This window comes from Lucilia cuprina, chromosome 4 (genome assembly GCF_022045245.1).
Source record: "Lucilia cuprina isolate Lc7/37 chromosome 4, ASM2204524v1, whole genome shotgun sequence".
Classification (NCBI taxonomy): Eukaryota; Metazoa; Arthropoda; class Insecta; order Diptera; family Calliphoridae; genus Lucilia; species Lucilia cuprina.
Window position 1 is genome coordinate 53,097,730 of NC_060952.1, and position 19,585 is coordinate 53,117,314.

Here is a 19,585-nt window from a genome sequence, read left to right on the forward strand (position 1 = left end):
GTCATTTTCTGAAGGGTACCTTATATGAGGGGTAGGGTCAATTATGGACCGATATTGGACATTTGCAATACCATACAAGCCTTAGCAATAGAGAATATTTATGCGAAATTTCAACTGTCTAACTCTTCCCGTGTGATCCCTATCGTGATTTCAAAAGACGGACAGACATGGCAAGATCGTCTTAGAATTTAATAAGAACCCAGAATATGGACTAATCTTAAAAAAATTCTTACAGTAACATTTCTGTATATAAAAGTAATATTCTACCAAATTTTTATACCCACCATCAAAAAAGATGGGGGGTATATTGATTTTGTCATTCCGTGTGTAACACATCGAAATATTGCTCTAATACCCAATAAAGTATATATATTCTGGGACCTCGTAAGATTCTAAGACGATCTAGCCATGTCCGTCCGTCTGTCCGTCTGTCTGTTGTTGGCACGATAGCGTCCACAAAATAAGAGATATTGAGATGAAATTTTCCCAAAATATATTTTATTTATCAGAAATGTTTGGTATTGAAAATGGGCAAAATCGGTCAACGATTTCACATAGCCCCCATACAAATGTACCCCCCGGAATACTGTATAAATAGCTTCAAATATTCACAAATTCGTTTTTTATGAAGCAAATACCACAAAATTTCGCATAGGTCAGTTTTTTGACGTCTGCAAAATAATTCTGCATTATGGCGGACATAGGACCTTAATTGGCCCTACCCCCCATATACGGTCCCCTTTAGAAAATGACTAAATAGCTGATTGCTGGCTTAAAAATGGGAATATAGCGATGAAATTCGACACACATAAGTTTCATGCAAGTCAATATCTCTCAACCAAATTTTATGTATATCGGTCCATAATTGACCCTACCCCCCATATAACGTCCCCTTCAGAAAATGACTTTTACGCTCATTACTCTCTTAAAAATACAAGTATAGCGATTAAATTTGACATAAGTAAGTTTTTTACTAGCCAAAATCTCTTTATGAAATTTTATGTGGATCGGTCCATAATTGACCCTACCTCCCATATAAGGTCACCTTCAGAAAATGACTTTAACGCTCATTACTCGCTTAAAAATGGGAATATACAAGCCAATATCTCTCAACCAAATTTTATGTATATCGGTCCATAATTGACCCTACCCCCCATATAACGTCCCCTTCAGAAAATGACTTTAACGCTCATTAATCGCTTAAAAATACAAGTGTAGCGATGAAATTTGACATAAGTAAGTTTCTTACTAGACAAAACCTATCTATGAAATTTTATGTGGATCGGTCCATAATTGACCCTAGCCCCCATATAGGTTCCCTTCAGAAAATTACTTTAACGCTCATTACTCGCTTAAAAATGGGAATATAGCGATGAAATTCGACACACATAAGTTTTATGCAAGCCAATATCTCTCAACCAAATTTTATGTATATCGGTCCATAATTGACCCTACCCCCCATATAAGGTCCCCTTTAGAAAATGACTTTAACGCTCATTACTGGCATAAAAATGGGAATATAGCGATGAAATTTGACATAAGTAAGTTTCTTACTAGCCAAAACCTTTCTATGAAATTTTATGTGGATCGGTCCATAATTGACCCTACCCCCCATATTAGGTCCCCTTCAGAAAATGACTTTAACTGGCTTAAAAATGGGAATATAGCGATGAAATTCGAATCACATAAGTTTCATGCAAGTCAATATCTCTCAACCAAATTTTATGTATATCGGTCAATTATTGACCCTACCCCCCATATAAGGTCCCCTTCAGAAAATGAGTTTAACGCTCATTACTGCCTTAAAAATAAAAGTATAGCGATGATATATGACATAAGTAAGTTTCTCACTAGCCAAAACCTCTCCTACTAGCCAAAACCTCTCTATGAATTTTATGTGGATCGGTCCATAATTGACCCTACCCCCCATATAAAGTCCCCTTCAGAAAATTACTTTAACGCTCATTACTCGCTTAAAAATACAAGTATAGCGATGAAATTTGACATAAGTAAGTTTCTTACTAGCCAAAACATTTCTATGAAATTTTATGTGGATCGGTCCATAATTGACCCAACCCCATATATAAGGTCCCCTTCAGAAAATGACTTTAACGCTCATTACTGGCTTAAAAATGGGAATATAGTTTCATGCAAGTCAATATCTCGCAATCAAATTTTATGTATATCGGTCCATAATTGGCCCTACCCCCCATATAATGTCCCCTTCAGAAAATAACTTTAACGCTCATTACTGGCTTAAAAATACAAGTATAGCGATGAAATTTGACATAAGTAAGTTTCTTACGCCAAAACTTCTCTATGAAATTTTATGTGGATGGGCCCATAATTGACCCCCCATATAAGGTCCCCTAAGCTCATTACTGGCTTAAACAAATTAATATAGCGATGAAATTTGATGTAAGTAAGTGTCTTACAGGCCAAAAAACCTTTATGAAATTTTATTTGGATCGGTTCATAATTGACCCTACCTCCCATTAAAAGTCTTCCCATAAACTTTCTTTAATGCTCATTACTGGCTCAAAAATATGATTACAACAATGAAATTACACGGAAGTAAGATTTATACAAGTCGAGATTTACCAAATTTTATGTGGATCGGTCCATAATTGGCCCTACCCCCCATATAATGTCCCCTTCAGAAAATAACTTTAACGCTCATTACTGGCTTAAAAATACAAGTATAGCGATGAAATTTGACATAAGTAAGTTTCTTACGCCAAAACTTCTCTATGAAATTTTATGTGGATCGGCCCATAATTGACCCCCCATATAAGGTCCATTAAGCTCACTACTGGCTTAAACAAACGAATATAGCGATGAAATTTGATATAAGTAAGTGTCTTACAGGCCAAAAAATCTTTATGAAATTTTATGTGGATCGGTTCATAATTGACCCTACCCCCCATAAACTTTCTTTAATGCTCATTACTGGCTTAAAAATATGATTACAACAATGAAATTACACGGAAGTAAGATTTATACAAGTCGAGATTTACCAGATTTTATGTGGATCGGTCCATAGTTGACCCTTTCCCCCACATAAGGCCCCCTTCAGAAAACGACTTTAGCGTTAATTATGGGCGTAAATATAGCGAATATAGCGTAGAAATTTGACATAAGTATATATCTTAGGAACCAAAACCTCTATATCAAATTTTATGTGAATCGGTCTATTATTGTCCCTAGCGCCCATATAAGGTCCCCTCCGTGTAAGCTAATATCTCTATTCCTTCTATAGCAATCTCTCTATCAAATTTTATGAGGATCAGTCCATAATAACACCACCCCATATGAATTCCGCCCCAGAAAATGACGCGAAAAATATGAATACCGCAAGGCAACTCGACATAAAACAATTTTGATTTAAAATCTCTCTACCATATTTTATGACTTTAATGCTCCTTAATGGCTTCAAAATACAAGTAGATCGATGAAATTTTAAACAAATAAGGAACTGAAATCTTCCTACAGACTTTTATGAGAATTGGTCCATATATGTATAAATAACCCTACTCCCCATAAAAATTAGCACTGTCAATAGTAAAACCCCCATTAATGGACCTCTTTCAAATGTTACCCTGATGTTCTCATTAATATCGATATATAATAATAAAATATTCAAAATATCAAAGTTCATTTATATGGCAGTGATTTTATGGTGGGTATAAAAGATTCGGCATAGCCGAATATAACACTCTTACTTGTTGCATCTTTGTATATCGTTGGTAATACGTGAAATTAATAATAAAAAATTAATAATAATGCACGTTTAAGAATGGGATCTACGACCAATTATGGACCAATAAGAAAAAGAATTTGGCAGTAACATTTATGATGATAAAAAGGATTATTTGGTAATGAGTATTTGATATGTATGGATTTCATTATATGCATTTAAGTATTTTTTGAAGAAAACGTTGTACTGGAGCTATGGCCAATTGTCGATTGATCGAAATTTTGCAGATACTTTTCTGCATATAGAAAGCAATTGTGGACCGATCACAAAAAAATTTACAATAACAGTTTGGTAAACAAAAGTAACATTTATGTGTTTTAAAGTAATATTTGTGGAAAATTTTGTGTAAATATCTTAATTAGGAAATGAGTTCACTATAACAAGTAAGAGTGCTTTATTCGGCTGTGCTGAATCTTATGTACACTTCACCATAGTATATTTTAAACATATTAGTTTTATAAATTTAAAATTTTTCCCGTCTACATTATTATTACACCAAAAGAAAAACAAAATGAACAACAACAACGCTAAACGAAATAAAAAACAAAATACACAAGGCATCTAAAACAACAGACATCTAAACACACATATCGAAAAACACAGAAAAACAAAAACAAAATAAAAAACGCAACAAAACCAACCTACATCCAAATAAACGAACAGAATTTACAAAAACAAAATACACAACTCAATGACGCCAACAGCATACAAAATAAAATACACAGCTGAAAAACCAAATACATATACATACACGTGTACATCTTTTTCTAATATACAGTGTTGTTGTTGCTTATTTAACATAGCATGAAAAATATGACATTTTTTATTAAATTTTCAGAGGTTGTATCGGATTTTTGCTCATATCTCCGTTATTTACCGACCGATTTTGCTGATTTTAAATAGCGATCTTCTCGAAAGCATGTCTAACAGAATTATTGAAGATTCGGATCTCGCCGATATCTGGGGTCCTCCGCTATCTATAATAATCCAGAATATATATACTTTATAGGGTCGGAAAATTATATTATAGAAATTACAAACGGAATGACAAACATATATATACCCTTCTCACGAAGGTAAAGAGTATAAAAACGTAAAGCTGATTTCGTTCTTTATTTTTAAGTACTTTAGAAAAACAGGCTGTTATATGTTACAAACGGAATGACAAACCTATATATACCCTCCATTATCACTGATGGTGGTAGAGGGTATAAAATTGAAGCTAAACGACGTATAATTAAAAAAATTAAAGGAATTAAACTAATTGTTTTCTACCAGACCTGGGACAAATGCTTTGCATGTGTTAGGTTAGGTTAGCAGACTGTCCCTTGCAGTTCGCATTAGGGTCACACTTGGGTCCATGTTGTGATCCCTTTGTAGTACCTGAAAAGAGAAAGAAAACGTTCGGCGTATTATTACACTTCGACCCATCTACTCTGTTTTCCTATCCAAACCATTTTGTCGCACGAATAAAGGAGTCTATCCTTCGGATGTCAGACTCAGATAGATCCGTTAAATCGTGCACGACATTGGCTCCTACAGATTCGATCTATGCTCCGCTAGGGCAGGACACTGACAGAGGAAGTGGACAGTAATCTCTTCTTCCTCTTCGTCTTGACAGCTCCTGCAAAAGTCATTACTAGGAAGGTCTAGTCTTCTAGCATGGAGCCCAAAAGGCCAGTGGCCAGTCACCACTGCAATCAAGTTTCGAAGATTTGCTCTCGGAAACTGAATTAGGATTCGTGATCTTCGTGGGTCATACGACGGCCACATAATCCTCGCCAGTCTACAGGTAGCCTCAGTCGACCATCTGAGTTGCGCAAGCTCGTGGAGTTTTTCGCGAATCGAGCATTTGCAGCTTGAAAGCGGAATGCCAACGAAATTGTCGGTGTACTCTGGCGCTAGTGAGGAACCCACTTTCGCAAGAGAATCCGCGATGGTATTACCCGGTATTTGTCGATGACCTGGAATCCAATACAGTCCCACTGTGGAATGTTTCGCCATATCGTTTAGCGATGCCCGGCATTCTAGGACCAGGTGTGATGTTGTATAAACACCACTTTGAATGTATTAATACTAATAAATTTTTTAGCATTAAAAATAATGCTAATGCATTACATTAAATATTTTTGACTTCATTGCATTAATTTTTCATAACCATTAAATATTTTTAGAAATATTGCATTAAATTTACATTAAATATTTTTGAATTAATACATTAATTATACCCTACACCACTTTAGTGGGGAGGGTATATTGGGTTTGTGCATTACATTACATTAAATATTTTTGACTTCATTGCATTAATTTTTCATAACCATTAAATATTTTTAGAAATATTGCATTAAATTTACATTAAATATTTTTGAATTAATACATTTATTATACCCTACACCACTTTAGTGGGGAGGGTATATTGGGTTTGTGCTGATGTTTGTAACATACAAAAATATTCGTCCTATACCCACCTTAAAGTATACCAATCGGCTTAGAATCATTTTCTAAGTCGATTAAGCTATGTCCGTCCGTCCGTCTGGCTGTCCATGTAAACCTTGTGCGCAAAATTGCGGCCTGTACCTTTTTGGATGAAATTTGGCACACATGCTTCTTTTGGCCCAAGGACGAAGCCTATTGAAAACGGTTAAAATCGGTCCATTATTTCGACTAGCCCCCATACAACCGTACCCCCCAAATAGGGCCTTTTGGCTTATAATTAATTTAAATGATCTATTATGTTAACAAAAGTCGACCAAGCTAAGTTTTATAGAACTTTAAATGATACTACCGATTTTAATGTTTTGCATTAAAATTAACAAATATTATAAACAAAATAGATAAAATTTTAGAATTTACATATTCGTCAGACTTAGATATTAATTGTGGCCTCCAGTAGGTTAGTGTCCTAGTCTGGTAGACCGGAGGTGGTGGGTTCGATTCCCACCCGTGGCACTGGTTAAGGAGCGCACAACAGGCCCGATAGAGGCCTATGTGTATTTCTTCGGATTTTATGTGTATACATTCTCCTTTCAAACTAACTAACTAGATATTAATTAGACTACAATTACCAAAAAACTACTTTTGTAGTTAAAAATTGTTCAAAAACTATCAGAAAATGATTTACTATTACTTCTGCTACCTTTACACACCAAAAAAATTTCGATAGCATTTGTACAGTCATTGGTATTTAAATGTTTCAATGTAGCACTTAAATACTTCAAATAGTAGAAGTAAATATTTTCCTGAAGTAGCAATAAATAACATTATATTTTTAACAATAAAAAATTTGGTAGCAATGCTAAAAATTTTGGTAGCATATAGAAATATAAATACAAAAAAATGCAATAAAATTATTTATATTTTTAAGCTACTACTCCATTTGTTTTCACATCGTATTCCTGTATGTCTGGAATGAGAATATAAAATTCGTGTATTTCAGATAATATAACAAAAATTTGTTTATCTTGGAAACTATTACATCTAGAATCTTAATTTTTTTGCACGAATAACTTTAACATCCATGTAATCATTTTGGGTAATAACATATTAATTAAATACGAAAATTCGTCTATCTTGAGATAATATAACAGTTAGAGTTCTCAAATTTTTAGGGTGAAATGTGGGGCGTGGTACCTCCCATATAAATTAAAAACAAAAATTCGTTTAATAACATTAACATCCATGTAAAATAGAAAAATTCGTATGTATGAGAATCTATTAGAGCTAAAATCTTTAAATTTTTGACATTTATCTGAACATAGAGTATAACGAGCGAACTTATAATAGGAACTTGACATTTCCCATATGAATAAAATACAAAATATTGTTTGTCTATGACAAAAAATACTATATTCATCAAATTTTGCATAAATTACTTCAATATTCATCTGGACATTTTGGAGGAAAAAGGGCGGACTTTCATCTGGGGAGCTTGAAGCCCTCACATGAATTAAATAGAGAATATCGTATATCTAATAAACTACTAGAGCTAGAGTCTTAAAATTTTATATGAATAACTTTGACATTCATGTGAACATTTAGAAAATAAAGGGCGGACTTTCAATGGGAGGCTATGGGTTAGATAATTCAAATTTCTCATAGATAGGTAGAAATAGCGAACTCTCAATAATTTGCTTGGCATCTCTCAAAAAATCCAAATTTTTAAGTGGGGTTTTTATTTAAACTATGAATATGAATTATTTTTTAAGAATAAAAGTATATATTAAATTTTAGCAAGTAAGAAATAAATAGATCATTAATGTATTATTTTAGAATTTAAATTAAATATATTGTCATCAAGAGAAATTATAATGAAACTTCAGTGCACTAGCACCACCTCTCTTGTATATGACTATAAAATAAATATGAAACTTTATTATTTTTGTATCACTTTGCTACTAAAAATTGCAGTCATATATACATTCGTATAACATAAAAATTGCAACTCATGTTTGCAATTTCTAGTAGCAGGCAGACATAATTGCAGGCCAACACATATATATTTTTGTGGTTTAGCAGCGCACACTCAAATTTGTTAAACTAATATGGCGAGTATCGATGTTATTATACCCTATACCCTACACCACTTTAGTGGGGAGGGTATATTGGGTTCGTGCTGATGTTTGTAACGCACAATAATATTGGTCCTATATCCACCTTAAAATATACCAATCGGCTCAGAATCATTTTCTGAGTTGATTTAGCCCCCATACAACTGTACCCCCCCAATAGGGCTTGTAAACATTTTAATCAAACTCCAGGTCGCAATTTTGGAGATAATTCAATGAAATTTGGCACGTGATCTTCTATTATACCGTAGACGAAGCCTATTGAAAATGACTAACATCGGTTCATTATTTCACTTAGCCCCCATACAACTGAACCCCCGAATAGAGCTTGTAAACCTTGTAATCAAACTACAGGTCGCAATTTTGGAGATAATTCAATGAAATTTGGCACATCATCTTTTATGGTACTGTAGACTGTTGAAAATAGTTAACATCGGTATATTATTTCACCTAGGCCCCATAGAACTGAACCCGCCAAATAGGGCTTTTAAGTTCATAAATATGTATAATATACTCGTATCTCGACAAAAAGCTGCAAAACCAATTTCTATACTAGTCTTAATGACCCTTTATGAAAACTAAATTACATTTTATTCGAATACAGGTGTAGGGTATTATATGATGGGCCTCGCCCGACTATAACTTCTTACTTGTTTTTGTTTGCGTTTAGTTTTTCCTAGCAGCAATGTAACTTTATTTAGGTTTTGCTACTGCCAGTTGTAATTTTATTTATTACTAACTAATACCCGGTGTGCTTCTCTAGCCCTATCGAAATTAAATACATAATAATCAAAAAAATCATTTATTTAGTTATAAAATTTTCTTTAAAGGTTTATTATAATTTCGATTGATGACAATATATTTCATTTAAATTCTAAAATAATAAATTAATGATAATGAATTTAATGATGAAAGATGATTTACTTCTTGCTAAAATTTAATATATACCTTTAGTCTTAAAGAATAATTCTTATTCTAATACCTTAGTTAGTTAGTTAGTTTGAAATGAGGATGTATACACATCAAATACGTATAAATACACCTAGGCCTCTATCGGGCCTGTTGTGCGCTCCTTAACCAGTGCCACGGGTGGGAATCGAATCCACCACCTCCGGTCTACCAGACTAGAACACTAACCACTAACCTACCGGAGGCCTTGGGATATTCATTATTTTTTTTACCCTCTAGTATAAATAAAAAACTCACTTAACGATTTTGAAAATTACAACCACAATAGTTTTCCAGATTAACAATATGTTAGGTTAGGTTAGCAGGCTGTCCCTTGCTGTTCGCATTAGGGGCACACTTGGGTCCATATTGTGATCCCTTTGTGATACCTGAAAAGAGAAAGAAAATGGTCGGCGTATTATTACACTTCGACCCAACTACTCTGGTTTCCTATCCAAACCATTTAGAACTGAATAAGGATTCGTGATCTACGTGGCATAGATTCCGGTTGGACATAAGTTTTGGATAGGAATTTTTTATCTTCGATACGTCATTTACGCTGCCTACCTGTTCACAGAAAAGTGTCAGGAGTCTCGTTTGGCTTTAAGAAAAACTTTCTTGTATTCACCAAGTTTACTACGATACTCATCCCAGTATACTGGGGTCTTTTTACGCCGTGCTAGGTTAAATTGTTTGCGAAGAGTCTTTTATAAAATGTTTATTTATCATATTTTTCCATCATCAAAAAGTTTTAAAAATGCTAACAATTTTTTACAGAAGTTGTCATACATCCTAGCTGTACTATAAATTTTCGATATACATAGGTAGAGAACGCCTTTTTAACTGTTCGTTTTATCGGCTGATTTGAAAAACTGTTAACCAGAAAGTGATTGAAAAGCTAAGAAAAGTGAAACATTTAATTTGAATTATCTGGATTCGACTATAAATCTTTGGTCTAATTTGTAACATTGAAATTTTCTAGGTCAGACTGTCAGTCTCTTAAAAGAACGATAGGACCTAAACTATTGTTGCAGTTCGATTGGCATTTAAAATGGAAAAAATCGGTTTACATAAGCTTCGCTTTAGAAAATGATTAATGTTCATAAGAGGCTTAAAAGTACTAATATTTTTATGAAATTATATTTAACCGAAATTATTATGTAGTACAGTCTTTATATCTGTCCATGATTGTACTTGGCAATTGATCTCTATAACTTCTCTTGCCTTTCCAGTAAGTCTGCTTTTAATTATATCTAAGAATAGTAATTGTGAAGGTTCGTCGTAAACAGTAAGTATGGGATAGACCATATCTATCAAGTTAATAAAGGTTTGTAAATCACGATAATCTCCGCTAAATTCCGGAATTTGGTTTAAATATTTTAATGGGTCAATCCTAACTGAAGGTTTTTGATTTTCTTCTGTCATTATGAATAAATTTTTCAAACTTTTCTAAAATGAGTCTCCTTCTATTTACCCTTACTATATTCTTATTGGTCTTCCTGATTTTTTCTTATTCCTTAGATATTTATTCCGTGATTTTATCTCAATAAGTGTTAACTGTCTTAAGAGTCCTCTTAAACTGTCCCTATCTTTTTCATTTACAATGTACAATTCAATGAGAAATTCGATTTCCTTTTCGAATTCCTCTATCACATTCATTTAAATAATTTTCTTATATTAATTAGATATTTTAATTTCTTCTTAGGAACTAGTCTTACTTTTTAAATGGTGATAAGTTGATCCTCTTGGTTGTCTGTTTATGTTGGTTCCTTCTTTATTCCGTCTATGAAATGTTGTAAGCTGATTGTTGATTTGAGCCTTCCTTCACTATTAAGCTTTCCTTTGGGTTCTAGTTTTTTTTTATATTACTTAATTTCACTGTTCAATTTATTTTTTTCACGTTTATATATATTTCTTTTTCAGTTTTGTCAATTCACAAGTTGTTTTTTTTGTCAGTTCAGTTAAATTTTTTTATTTATTCCTGGTTGTAGTAAAAGTGTTAAACTTTTTTTATCTACAAAGTCCTGAGGAAATTTTTTATTAGTTTTATAATTTTAAGTTCTTTAAATTTTAATTATTTTCAATTCTGTTCAATTTTTCACATTTATAATTATATTTTTACTTTTTTAGTTCTTTCAATTCAATTAAATTTTTTTCACAAGCTTTTTTTTTCACGTTTATATTTATATTTTTTTTTTCAGTTCAGTTTTTTTTATTTATTCCTGGTTGTAGTAAAAGTGTTAAACTTTTTTTTATCTACAAAGTCCTGAGGAAATTTTTTTATTAGTTTTATAATTTTAAGTTCTTTAAATTTTAATTATTTCAATTCTATTCAATTTTTCACATTTATAATTATATTTTTACTTTTTTAGTTCTTTCAATTCAATTTAATTTTTTTTCACAAGCTTTTTTTTCACTTAAAAATTATAGGACATAATTAAAAGTATCCAGCTTTTAAATTAGTCCTTTTTTTCGACTACTTTGTCGCTTATTCTGGAGGGTCCCGTGGGAATCGCAGAATATTTTTTTTATTGTTTTCCTTTTCGCGATTAAACGTTCAACGTATATAAGATCTTTTGTACTTATATCGCGAATCCTACCGACTGCGCCAATTAAAAGAACGTAATTTAAAACAATAAAAAAAAACACGGCTTGATGAGGTGTAATTATTAAATGCGCTTTATTAATTCAAAATTGTTTCTTATATACTAATTTACATATTGATTTATGTTTGTTAACTAAAGCCGGTTTTGCCTACTAAGCATAAGTGTGTTTTGTTTCCGTTCTTAAATTGGGTACAAAACAAACTTATGTGGATTTTTGCAATTTATTAAAAAATAATAATTTCACAATTTTAATAATTGCTGAAAAGCAATTTTAAATAAAATAATTATTAGGAAAAATGTCTGTAAATAAGTTTGGTAACATTTATAAAAATAAAATGTAATGCAAAAAATAAAAAGTTGCAATGTAAGTAGTTAACATAATATTAGCTCGTGTTAGGGGAATAATGGGAGACATTATAACATTTCATCAGATCCGACGTTGGTGGTAGTGTCGGAGAATCGAAAGGCAGGTAAATAGATGCAAGGAACATGTTGCCATGACCTTGCTTCAGCACTGTTGCATCCGATGTTAATAATCCTGTTGAGAGGAGAAAACATAAGTTCTTGTGACATAAGATACATGTTCTCGGGCGAGATCCTGTATCAGCGTAGAAAAGTTGGAAATTTACGTGATTTAATCCAGAAACCTTGTTGCGAATCGTCCAAGGTTCCTAGATTAAAGCTATATATATTTTATCTGTGTTGATTTTAGCCATTAGAGCGTTGGTAGCTGTCTCGCTCCGATGGAGGTTTATTTGAATATCCTCAATCATCCATTAAACTGTCTTCCAGCGAGTTGGTGGTCACCTACTCGCTCTTTGGATTTGACTCCTCCGGATAGCCTGAAGTAGTTATTAATGCAAGAGTACTGTTGATGGCACTGCGGTGTCCTTATCAGGCATAGGAATAGCAGTATTTATAATAGACACATTCCCAATTCTGGAGAGCATTGCAGTTCTGTCTTCTGGCGGGTGAGTGATTTCCTCCTCGTTTTTAGGATTTGACTCCTCAATATTGCTAATACTTGCTAATGATGCTTTGGTACTGTCTTAGGTGTTTTAGTGTCCTTGTCGGGGCCGGTTTTGACAGCCCTTTCTATCGGCGCCTTCCCAATTTTGGAAAGGGCAACTACACTTTCTTCTGGCGAGTTAATGGCTTTGAGCTTACTTTTACCAATTATATTAGTCAGCATTTGCCGAAAAATACACATTTTGATCACTCGTCATACTAAAAATATTTAAACTTTTTCAGATTTAAATAACATTGCTACTAAATACTACCGTTCAGTTTTATGTTTAACTAGAAAAATTGCGACGCTACACTTCAATTTCTAGCAGCACGAATGAACAGTATTAATCCCTTGTTTGTTGAACAAGAAAAAAATATATTTTTGTGCTATAGCAGCGCATACTCAAATCTGTTAAACTAACATGGCTAGTTTGATGATATTTTTATTTGCGCTGAATTTTTCCTAGCAGCAATTAAATTTTGTTTTGGAACTGCTGTCTGCAAATTTATTTATTGTTTTTTTTTAAATATTGATGTTACAATTTGAAAATATTTAAATATGATATATATGCATACATGTTATTGGGGTAATATGTAGTGATATATTAGTAAAAATTAAAATTCTAAAATTTTATAATAGTTTAAAAAAAATTGTTGTTGTGCTTTAAAGAAAAAATTCTAAAATAATAAAACCTTTTATGGGGTTTTTATTCTTTTGTCATAACTAGAGTATTCAAACTATTAATCGTCCTTCGGTTAATCGATTAATTTTTGACGATTAATTGTTCGAATAAGTGAAAATTGTCAAATTTCAAATAACGAATAAATCGAATAATTTCTATCAATTAACCGATTAAGAAAAACTCACTATTTACTGCTAAATAATAAAATTACCCTATATTTTCTACAAAATTTAATATTTTTATAATAAATGTTCTTCTTTTCTTAATTTCTTAATCAATTTTCTATAATAAAGAAAATCATCAAATAAGATTTTTGAAGAGAAATCATGGAAATAATTATATCGCTTTTATTTTTACAACCAGTTTTTTGGGAACATTGTTGTGTTCCCAAACGAGGCAAAGAAAACAGGGGACTGGATTTCTTACAAGACCTCTGTAAATAGATTAAAAAATCTGATAAGAAATGCAAAGCGCAAATCTTGGAGAACCTTCTGTATCGGCGTGGAAGGATCCTCCGAGACCAGTCGACTTCGCAAAGTCTTATTGTCAACTCCTCCAGTCCCGAGTTTCATTCAGAAACCACGCGGAAACTGGGCGACCAGCAGCCAGAACACCTTGGAAATTCTAATGGCTACGCATATTCCAGGCTGTCAATCTCCTGAATTGACATGCTGATCTCAAATCTCCCAGCTGATACCAAAATATCCATAAATGAAGATAGGATCAACTGGGCAATTAAGAGTTTTGACCCATTTAATTGAAATTAATATTAATACCAACTTTTTAATATAAATTTGGAATTCCATCTTTTGAAATCGGATGTCTTTAAACTTTAAAGTCCTTTTACTGGATCATAAGAGCTGATTATGAAAAACTGAGTACACAGAGTTAATACTAATTGTCCACAGTTTCCTGCAAGCATAGATTTTTTCATGTTTGAGAATAACTTTTGCATGGTTTATAAACAAAAATATTATTTTCACTCCTTTCACTTCAATTCTATGTTTAGATTTCTCTCAAATATTAGAAATTATTCCTGTTTATGTAAAATGCTTTTCTATATAAAGATATTACTGTTTTTAAGATTTTCAACGAGTTCTAGAATTCATACGTTCCATTGAACACTAGTTCAGCTATAACTGTTGCTGAAAAACTTATTAGAAATATGTACTTAAGAACACAACAATGTTTCCAAAAAACTGGTTGTAAAAATAAAAGCGATATAATTATTTCCATGATTTCTCTTCAAAAATCTTATTTGATGATTTTCTTTATTATAGAAAATTGATTAAGAAATTAAGAAAAGAAGAACATTTATTGTAAAAATATTAAATTTTGTAGAAAATATAGGGTAATTTTATTATTTAGCAGTAAATAGTGAGTTTTTCTTAATCGGTTAATTGATAGAAATTATTCGATTTATTCGTTATTTGAAATTTGACAATTTTCAATTATTCGAACAATTAATCGTCAAAAATTAATCGATTAACCGAAGGACGATTAATAGTTTGAATACTCTAGTTATGACAAAAGAATAAAAACCCCATAAAAGGTTTTATTATTTTAGATTTTTTTCTTTAAAGCACAACAACAATTTTTTTTAAACTATTATAAAATTTTAGAATTTTAATTTTTACTAATATATCACTACATTTTACCCCAATAACATGTATGCAGATATATCATGTTTAAATATTTTCAAATTGTAACATCAATATTTAAAAAAAAAAACAATAAATAAATTTGCAGATAGCAGTTCCAAAACAAAATTTAATTGCTGCTAGGAAAAATTCAGCGCAAATAAAAATATCATCAATACTAGCCATGTTATTTTAACAAATTTGAGTATGCGCTGCTATAGCACAAAAATATATTTTTTTCTTGTTCAACAAACAAGGGATTAATACTGTTCATTCGTGCTGCTAGAAATTGAAGTATAGCGTCGCAATTTTTCTAGTTAAACATAAAACTGAACGGTAGTATTTAGTAGCAATGTTATTTAAATCTGAAAAAGTTTAAATATTTTTAGTATGACGAGTGATCAAAATGTGTATTTTTCGGCAAATGCTGACTAATATAATTGGTAAAAGTAAGCTCAAAGCCATTAACTCGCCAGAAGAAAGTGTAGTTGCCCTTTCCAAAATTGGGAAGGCGCCGATAGAAAGGGCTGTCAAAACCGGCCCCGACAAGGACACTAAAACACCTAAGACAGTACCAAAGCATCATTAGCAAGTATTAGCAATATTGAGGAGTCAAATCCTAAAAACGAGGAGGAAATCACTCACCCGCCAGAAGACAGAACTGCAATGCTCTCCAGAATTGGGAATGTGTCTATTATAAATACTGCTATTCCTATGCCTGATAAGGACACCGCAGTGCCATCAACAGTACTCTTGCATTAATAACTACTTCAGGCTATCCGGAGGAGTCAAATCCAAAGAGCGAGTAGGTGACCACCAACTCGCTGGAAGACAGTTTAATGGATGATTGAGGATATTCAAATAAACCTCCATCGGAGCGAGACAGCTACCAACGCTCTAATGGCTAAAATCAACACAGATAATATATATAGCTTTAATCTAGGAACCTTGGACGATTCGCAACAAGGTTTCTGGATTAAATCACGTAAATTTCCAACTTTTCTACGCTGATACAGGATCTCGCCCGAGAACATGTATCTTATGTCACAAGAACTTATGTTTTCTCCTCTCAACAGGATTATTAACATCGGATGCACAGTGCTGAAGCAAGGTCATGGCAACATGTTCCTTGCATCTATTTACCTGCCTTTCGATTCTCCGACACTACCACCAACGTCGGATCTGATGAAATGTTATAATGTCTCCCATTATTCCCCTAACACGAGCTAATATTATGTTAACTACTTACATTGCAACTTTTTATTTTTGCATTACATTTTATTTTTATAAATGTTACCAAACTTATTTACAGACATTTTTCCTAATAATTATTTTATTTAAAATTGCTTTTCAGCAATTATTAAAATTGTGAAATTATTATTTTTTTTATAAATTGCAAAAATCCACATAAGTTTGTTTTGTACCCAATTTAAGAACGGAAACAAAACACACTTATGCTTAGTAGGCAAAACCGCTTTAGTTAACAAACATAAATCAATATGTAAATTAGTATATAAGAAACAATTTTGAATTAATAAAGCGCATTTAATAATTACACCTCATCAAGCCGTGTTTTTTTTTATTGTTTTAAATTACGTTCTTTTAATTGGCGCAGTCGGTAGGATTCGCGATATAAGTACAAAAGATCTTATATACGTTGAACGTTTAATCGCGAAAAGGAAAACAATAAAAAAAATATTCTGCGATTCCACGGGACCCTCCAGAATAAGCGACAAAGTAGTCGAAAAAAAGGACTAATTTAAAAGCTGGATACTTTTAATTATGTCCTATAATTTTTAAGTGAAAAAAAGCTTGTGAAAAAAAATTAAATTGAATTGAAAGAACTAAAAAAGTAAAATATAATTATAAATGTGAAAAATTGAATAGAATTGAAATAATTAAAATTTAAAGAACTTAAAATTATAAAACTAATAAAAAAATTTCCTCAGGACTTTGTAGATAAAAAAAAGTTTAACACTTTTACTACAACCAGGAATAAATAAAAAAAAAACTGAACTGAAAAAAAAAATATAATATAAAAACGTGAAAAAAAAAGCTTGAAAAAAATTTAATTGAATTGAAAGAACTAAAAAAGTAAAAATATAATATAAATGTGAAAATTGAACAGAATTGAAAATAATTAAAATTTAAAGAACTAAAAATTATAAAACTAAAAAAAATAAAAAAAAAATTTCCTCAGGACTTTGTAGATAAAAAAAAGTTTAACACTTTTACTACAACCAGGAATAAATAAAAAAATTTAACTGAACTGACAAAAAAAACAACTTGTGAATTGACAAAACTGAAAAAGAAATATATATAAACGTGAAAAAAATAAATTGAACAGTGAAATTAAGTAATATAAAAAAAAACTAGAACCCAAAGGAAAGCTTAATAGTGAAGGAAGGCTCAAATCAACAATCAGCTTACAACATTTCATAGACGGAATAAAGAAGGAACCAACATAAACAGACAACCAAGAGGATCAACTTATCACCATTTAAAAAGTAAGACTAGTTCCTAAGAAGAAATTAAAATATCTAATTAATATAAGAAAATTATTTAAATGAATGTGATAGAGGAATTCGAAAAGGAAATCGAATTTCTCATTGAATTGTACATTGTAAATGAAAAAGATAGGGACAGTTTAAGAGGACTCTTAAGACAGTTAACACTTATTGAGATAAAATCACGGAATAAATATCTAAGGAATAAGAAAAAATCAGGAAGACCAATAAGAATATAGTAAGGGTAAATAGAAGGAGACTCATTTTAGAAAAGTTTGAAAAATTTATTCATAATGACAGAAGAAAATCAAAAACCTTCAGTTAGGATTGACCCATTAAAATATTTAAACCAAATTCCGGAATTTAGCGGAGATTATCGTGATTTACAAACCTTTATTAACTTGATAGATATGGTCTATCCCATACTTACTGTTTACGACGAACCTTCACAATTACTATTCTCAGATATAATTAAAAGCAGACTTACTGGAAAGGCAAGAGAAGTTATAGAGATCAATTGCCAAGTACAATCATGGACAGATATAAAGACTGTACTACATAATAATTTCGGGGACAGATGTGGACTTGAGGAACTGTTCGATAAACTAAAAGGTACAACCTTCAAAACTAACAGTGTAGAATTTTATAATGAAATAAAGCAAAGACTTAGAAGTCTTAACAATAAAACAATTATGACAATCGGTTCCGGACCAGCGGCAAATGAATGTGCCAGAAATAACATGAAAACTGCCTTAAATGTGTTTAAGGAAAAGATTCCCGAACCTATGCGTACAATTCTAACATGTAGGAACCCCCAGACCCTTGAAGTAGCAATGGAAATACTATTCCAAGCTGGCTATGCGTACGTCACATCAACAAACGAAATATTTCCCAGCTATGGAAAACCACCGAACAAAATAGGACATAAAAATCGACAAACATACCGACAAGTTGGTAACAACAATTCTAATAATACAAAGACTTTTAACAATCGAAACACGCAACCACATTTTTCATATAATCAACCAAACCCTCGAAATCACTATCGGAATGACATTCAAAATATCTCAAATAATTGGGAAAGAAGAGACTATCGGAACTCTAATCATAACGGACAAAATCAACAACAAAATAACTGGAATCCTTTCAGACAACAGGACAGACAAAATATACAACGTGACAACTATTTCCCTAGACCTGAACCCATGGACGTAAATAACATTGAGACACACCAATTAATCGCAATCATCCTCAAGGTGAAAATTTTCGATTTTCTGCCTCAAGAAATACCATACATAAAAGTGGAAACTAAATTGGGACACCTCAAACTAATTATAGATACAGGTGCAACTAATTCAATTCTGAATCCAAATATATGTCATCCTAAATGGATACAGAAAGTTCACCCTATCCCTATAAAAACATTGCAACACCAAATAAATATTAATGAAAAAGCAAAAATCCCTATTTTTAAGGAATTCGGTAGAGGAATTGACACAATGGAATTTTATATAACTAAATTTCATGAATATTATGACGGACTTATAGAAACGATTTACTTAGACCATTGAAAGCTAAAATTTGTTATGAGACAAATACGATAAATATAGGAGGAAACACATTACCTCTTCTTGTTAAAAGCGAAGATGAACAGAAACCCAATATAATAAGGACGACGAGAATTATATATAAGGAATTAAATGAAAATGGAATAACAAAAACGGAAACCTTGGAAATGGAAATTAATTTTGCGTCAGATTTTAGATCTATTAATGATCAGATTCGAGTAGAACACCTAAATGCTGAAGAAAAATTACAATTGTTAGCAATGATAAATAAGTACCATGATCTTTTCTACCAAGAAAATGACG

At 31.8% G+C, this 19,585-nt stretch overlaps 1 protein-coding gene across 1 annotated transcript; it reads left to right on the forward strand.

Moving 5' to 3' along the window:
* The first annotated feature begins 17,470 nt into the window (after nucleotides 1-17,470).
* On the forward strand, nucleotides 17,471-19,161 carry LOC124419203 (glycosyltransferase-like protein gnt13). Its single transcript, XM_046947816.1, has 3 exons — nucleotides 17,471-17,867; nucleotides 17,913-19,058; nucleotides 19,112-19,161. Exons 2-3 carry the CDS (start codon nucleotides 18,008-18,010, stop codon nucleotides 19,159-19,161), a joined length of 1,101 nt encoding a protein of 366 aa, XP_046803772.1. The 5' UTR covers nucleotides 17,471-17,867; nucleotides 17,913-18,007.
* Nucleotides 19,162-19,585: the final 424 nt, after the last annotated feature.

Bases quoted from the DNA above. Each gene is read 5' to 3' on its own strand.
- LOC124419203 (XM_046947816.1), top strand. From the start codon at position 18,008: ATGACAGAAGAAAATCAAAAACCTTCAGTTAGGATTGACCCATTAAAA. The intron at 19,059-19,111 runs GTGCAACTAATT...AAATGGATACAG, and splicing joins CAAACTAATTATAGATACAG to AAAGTTCACCCTATCCCTAT.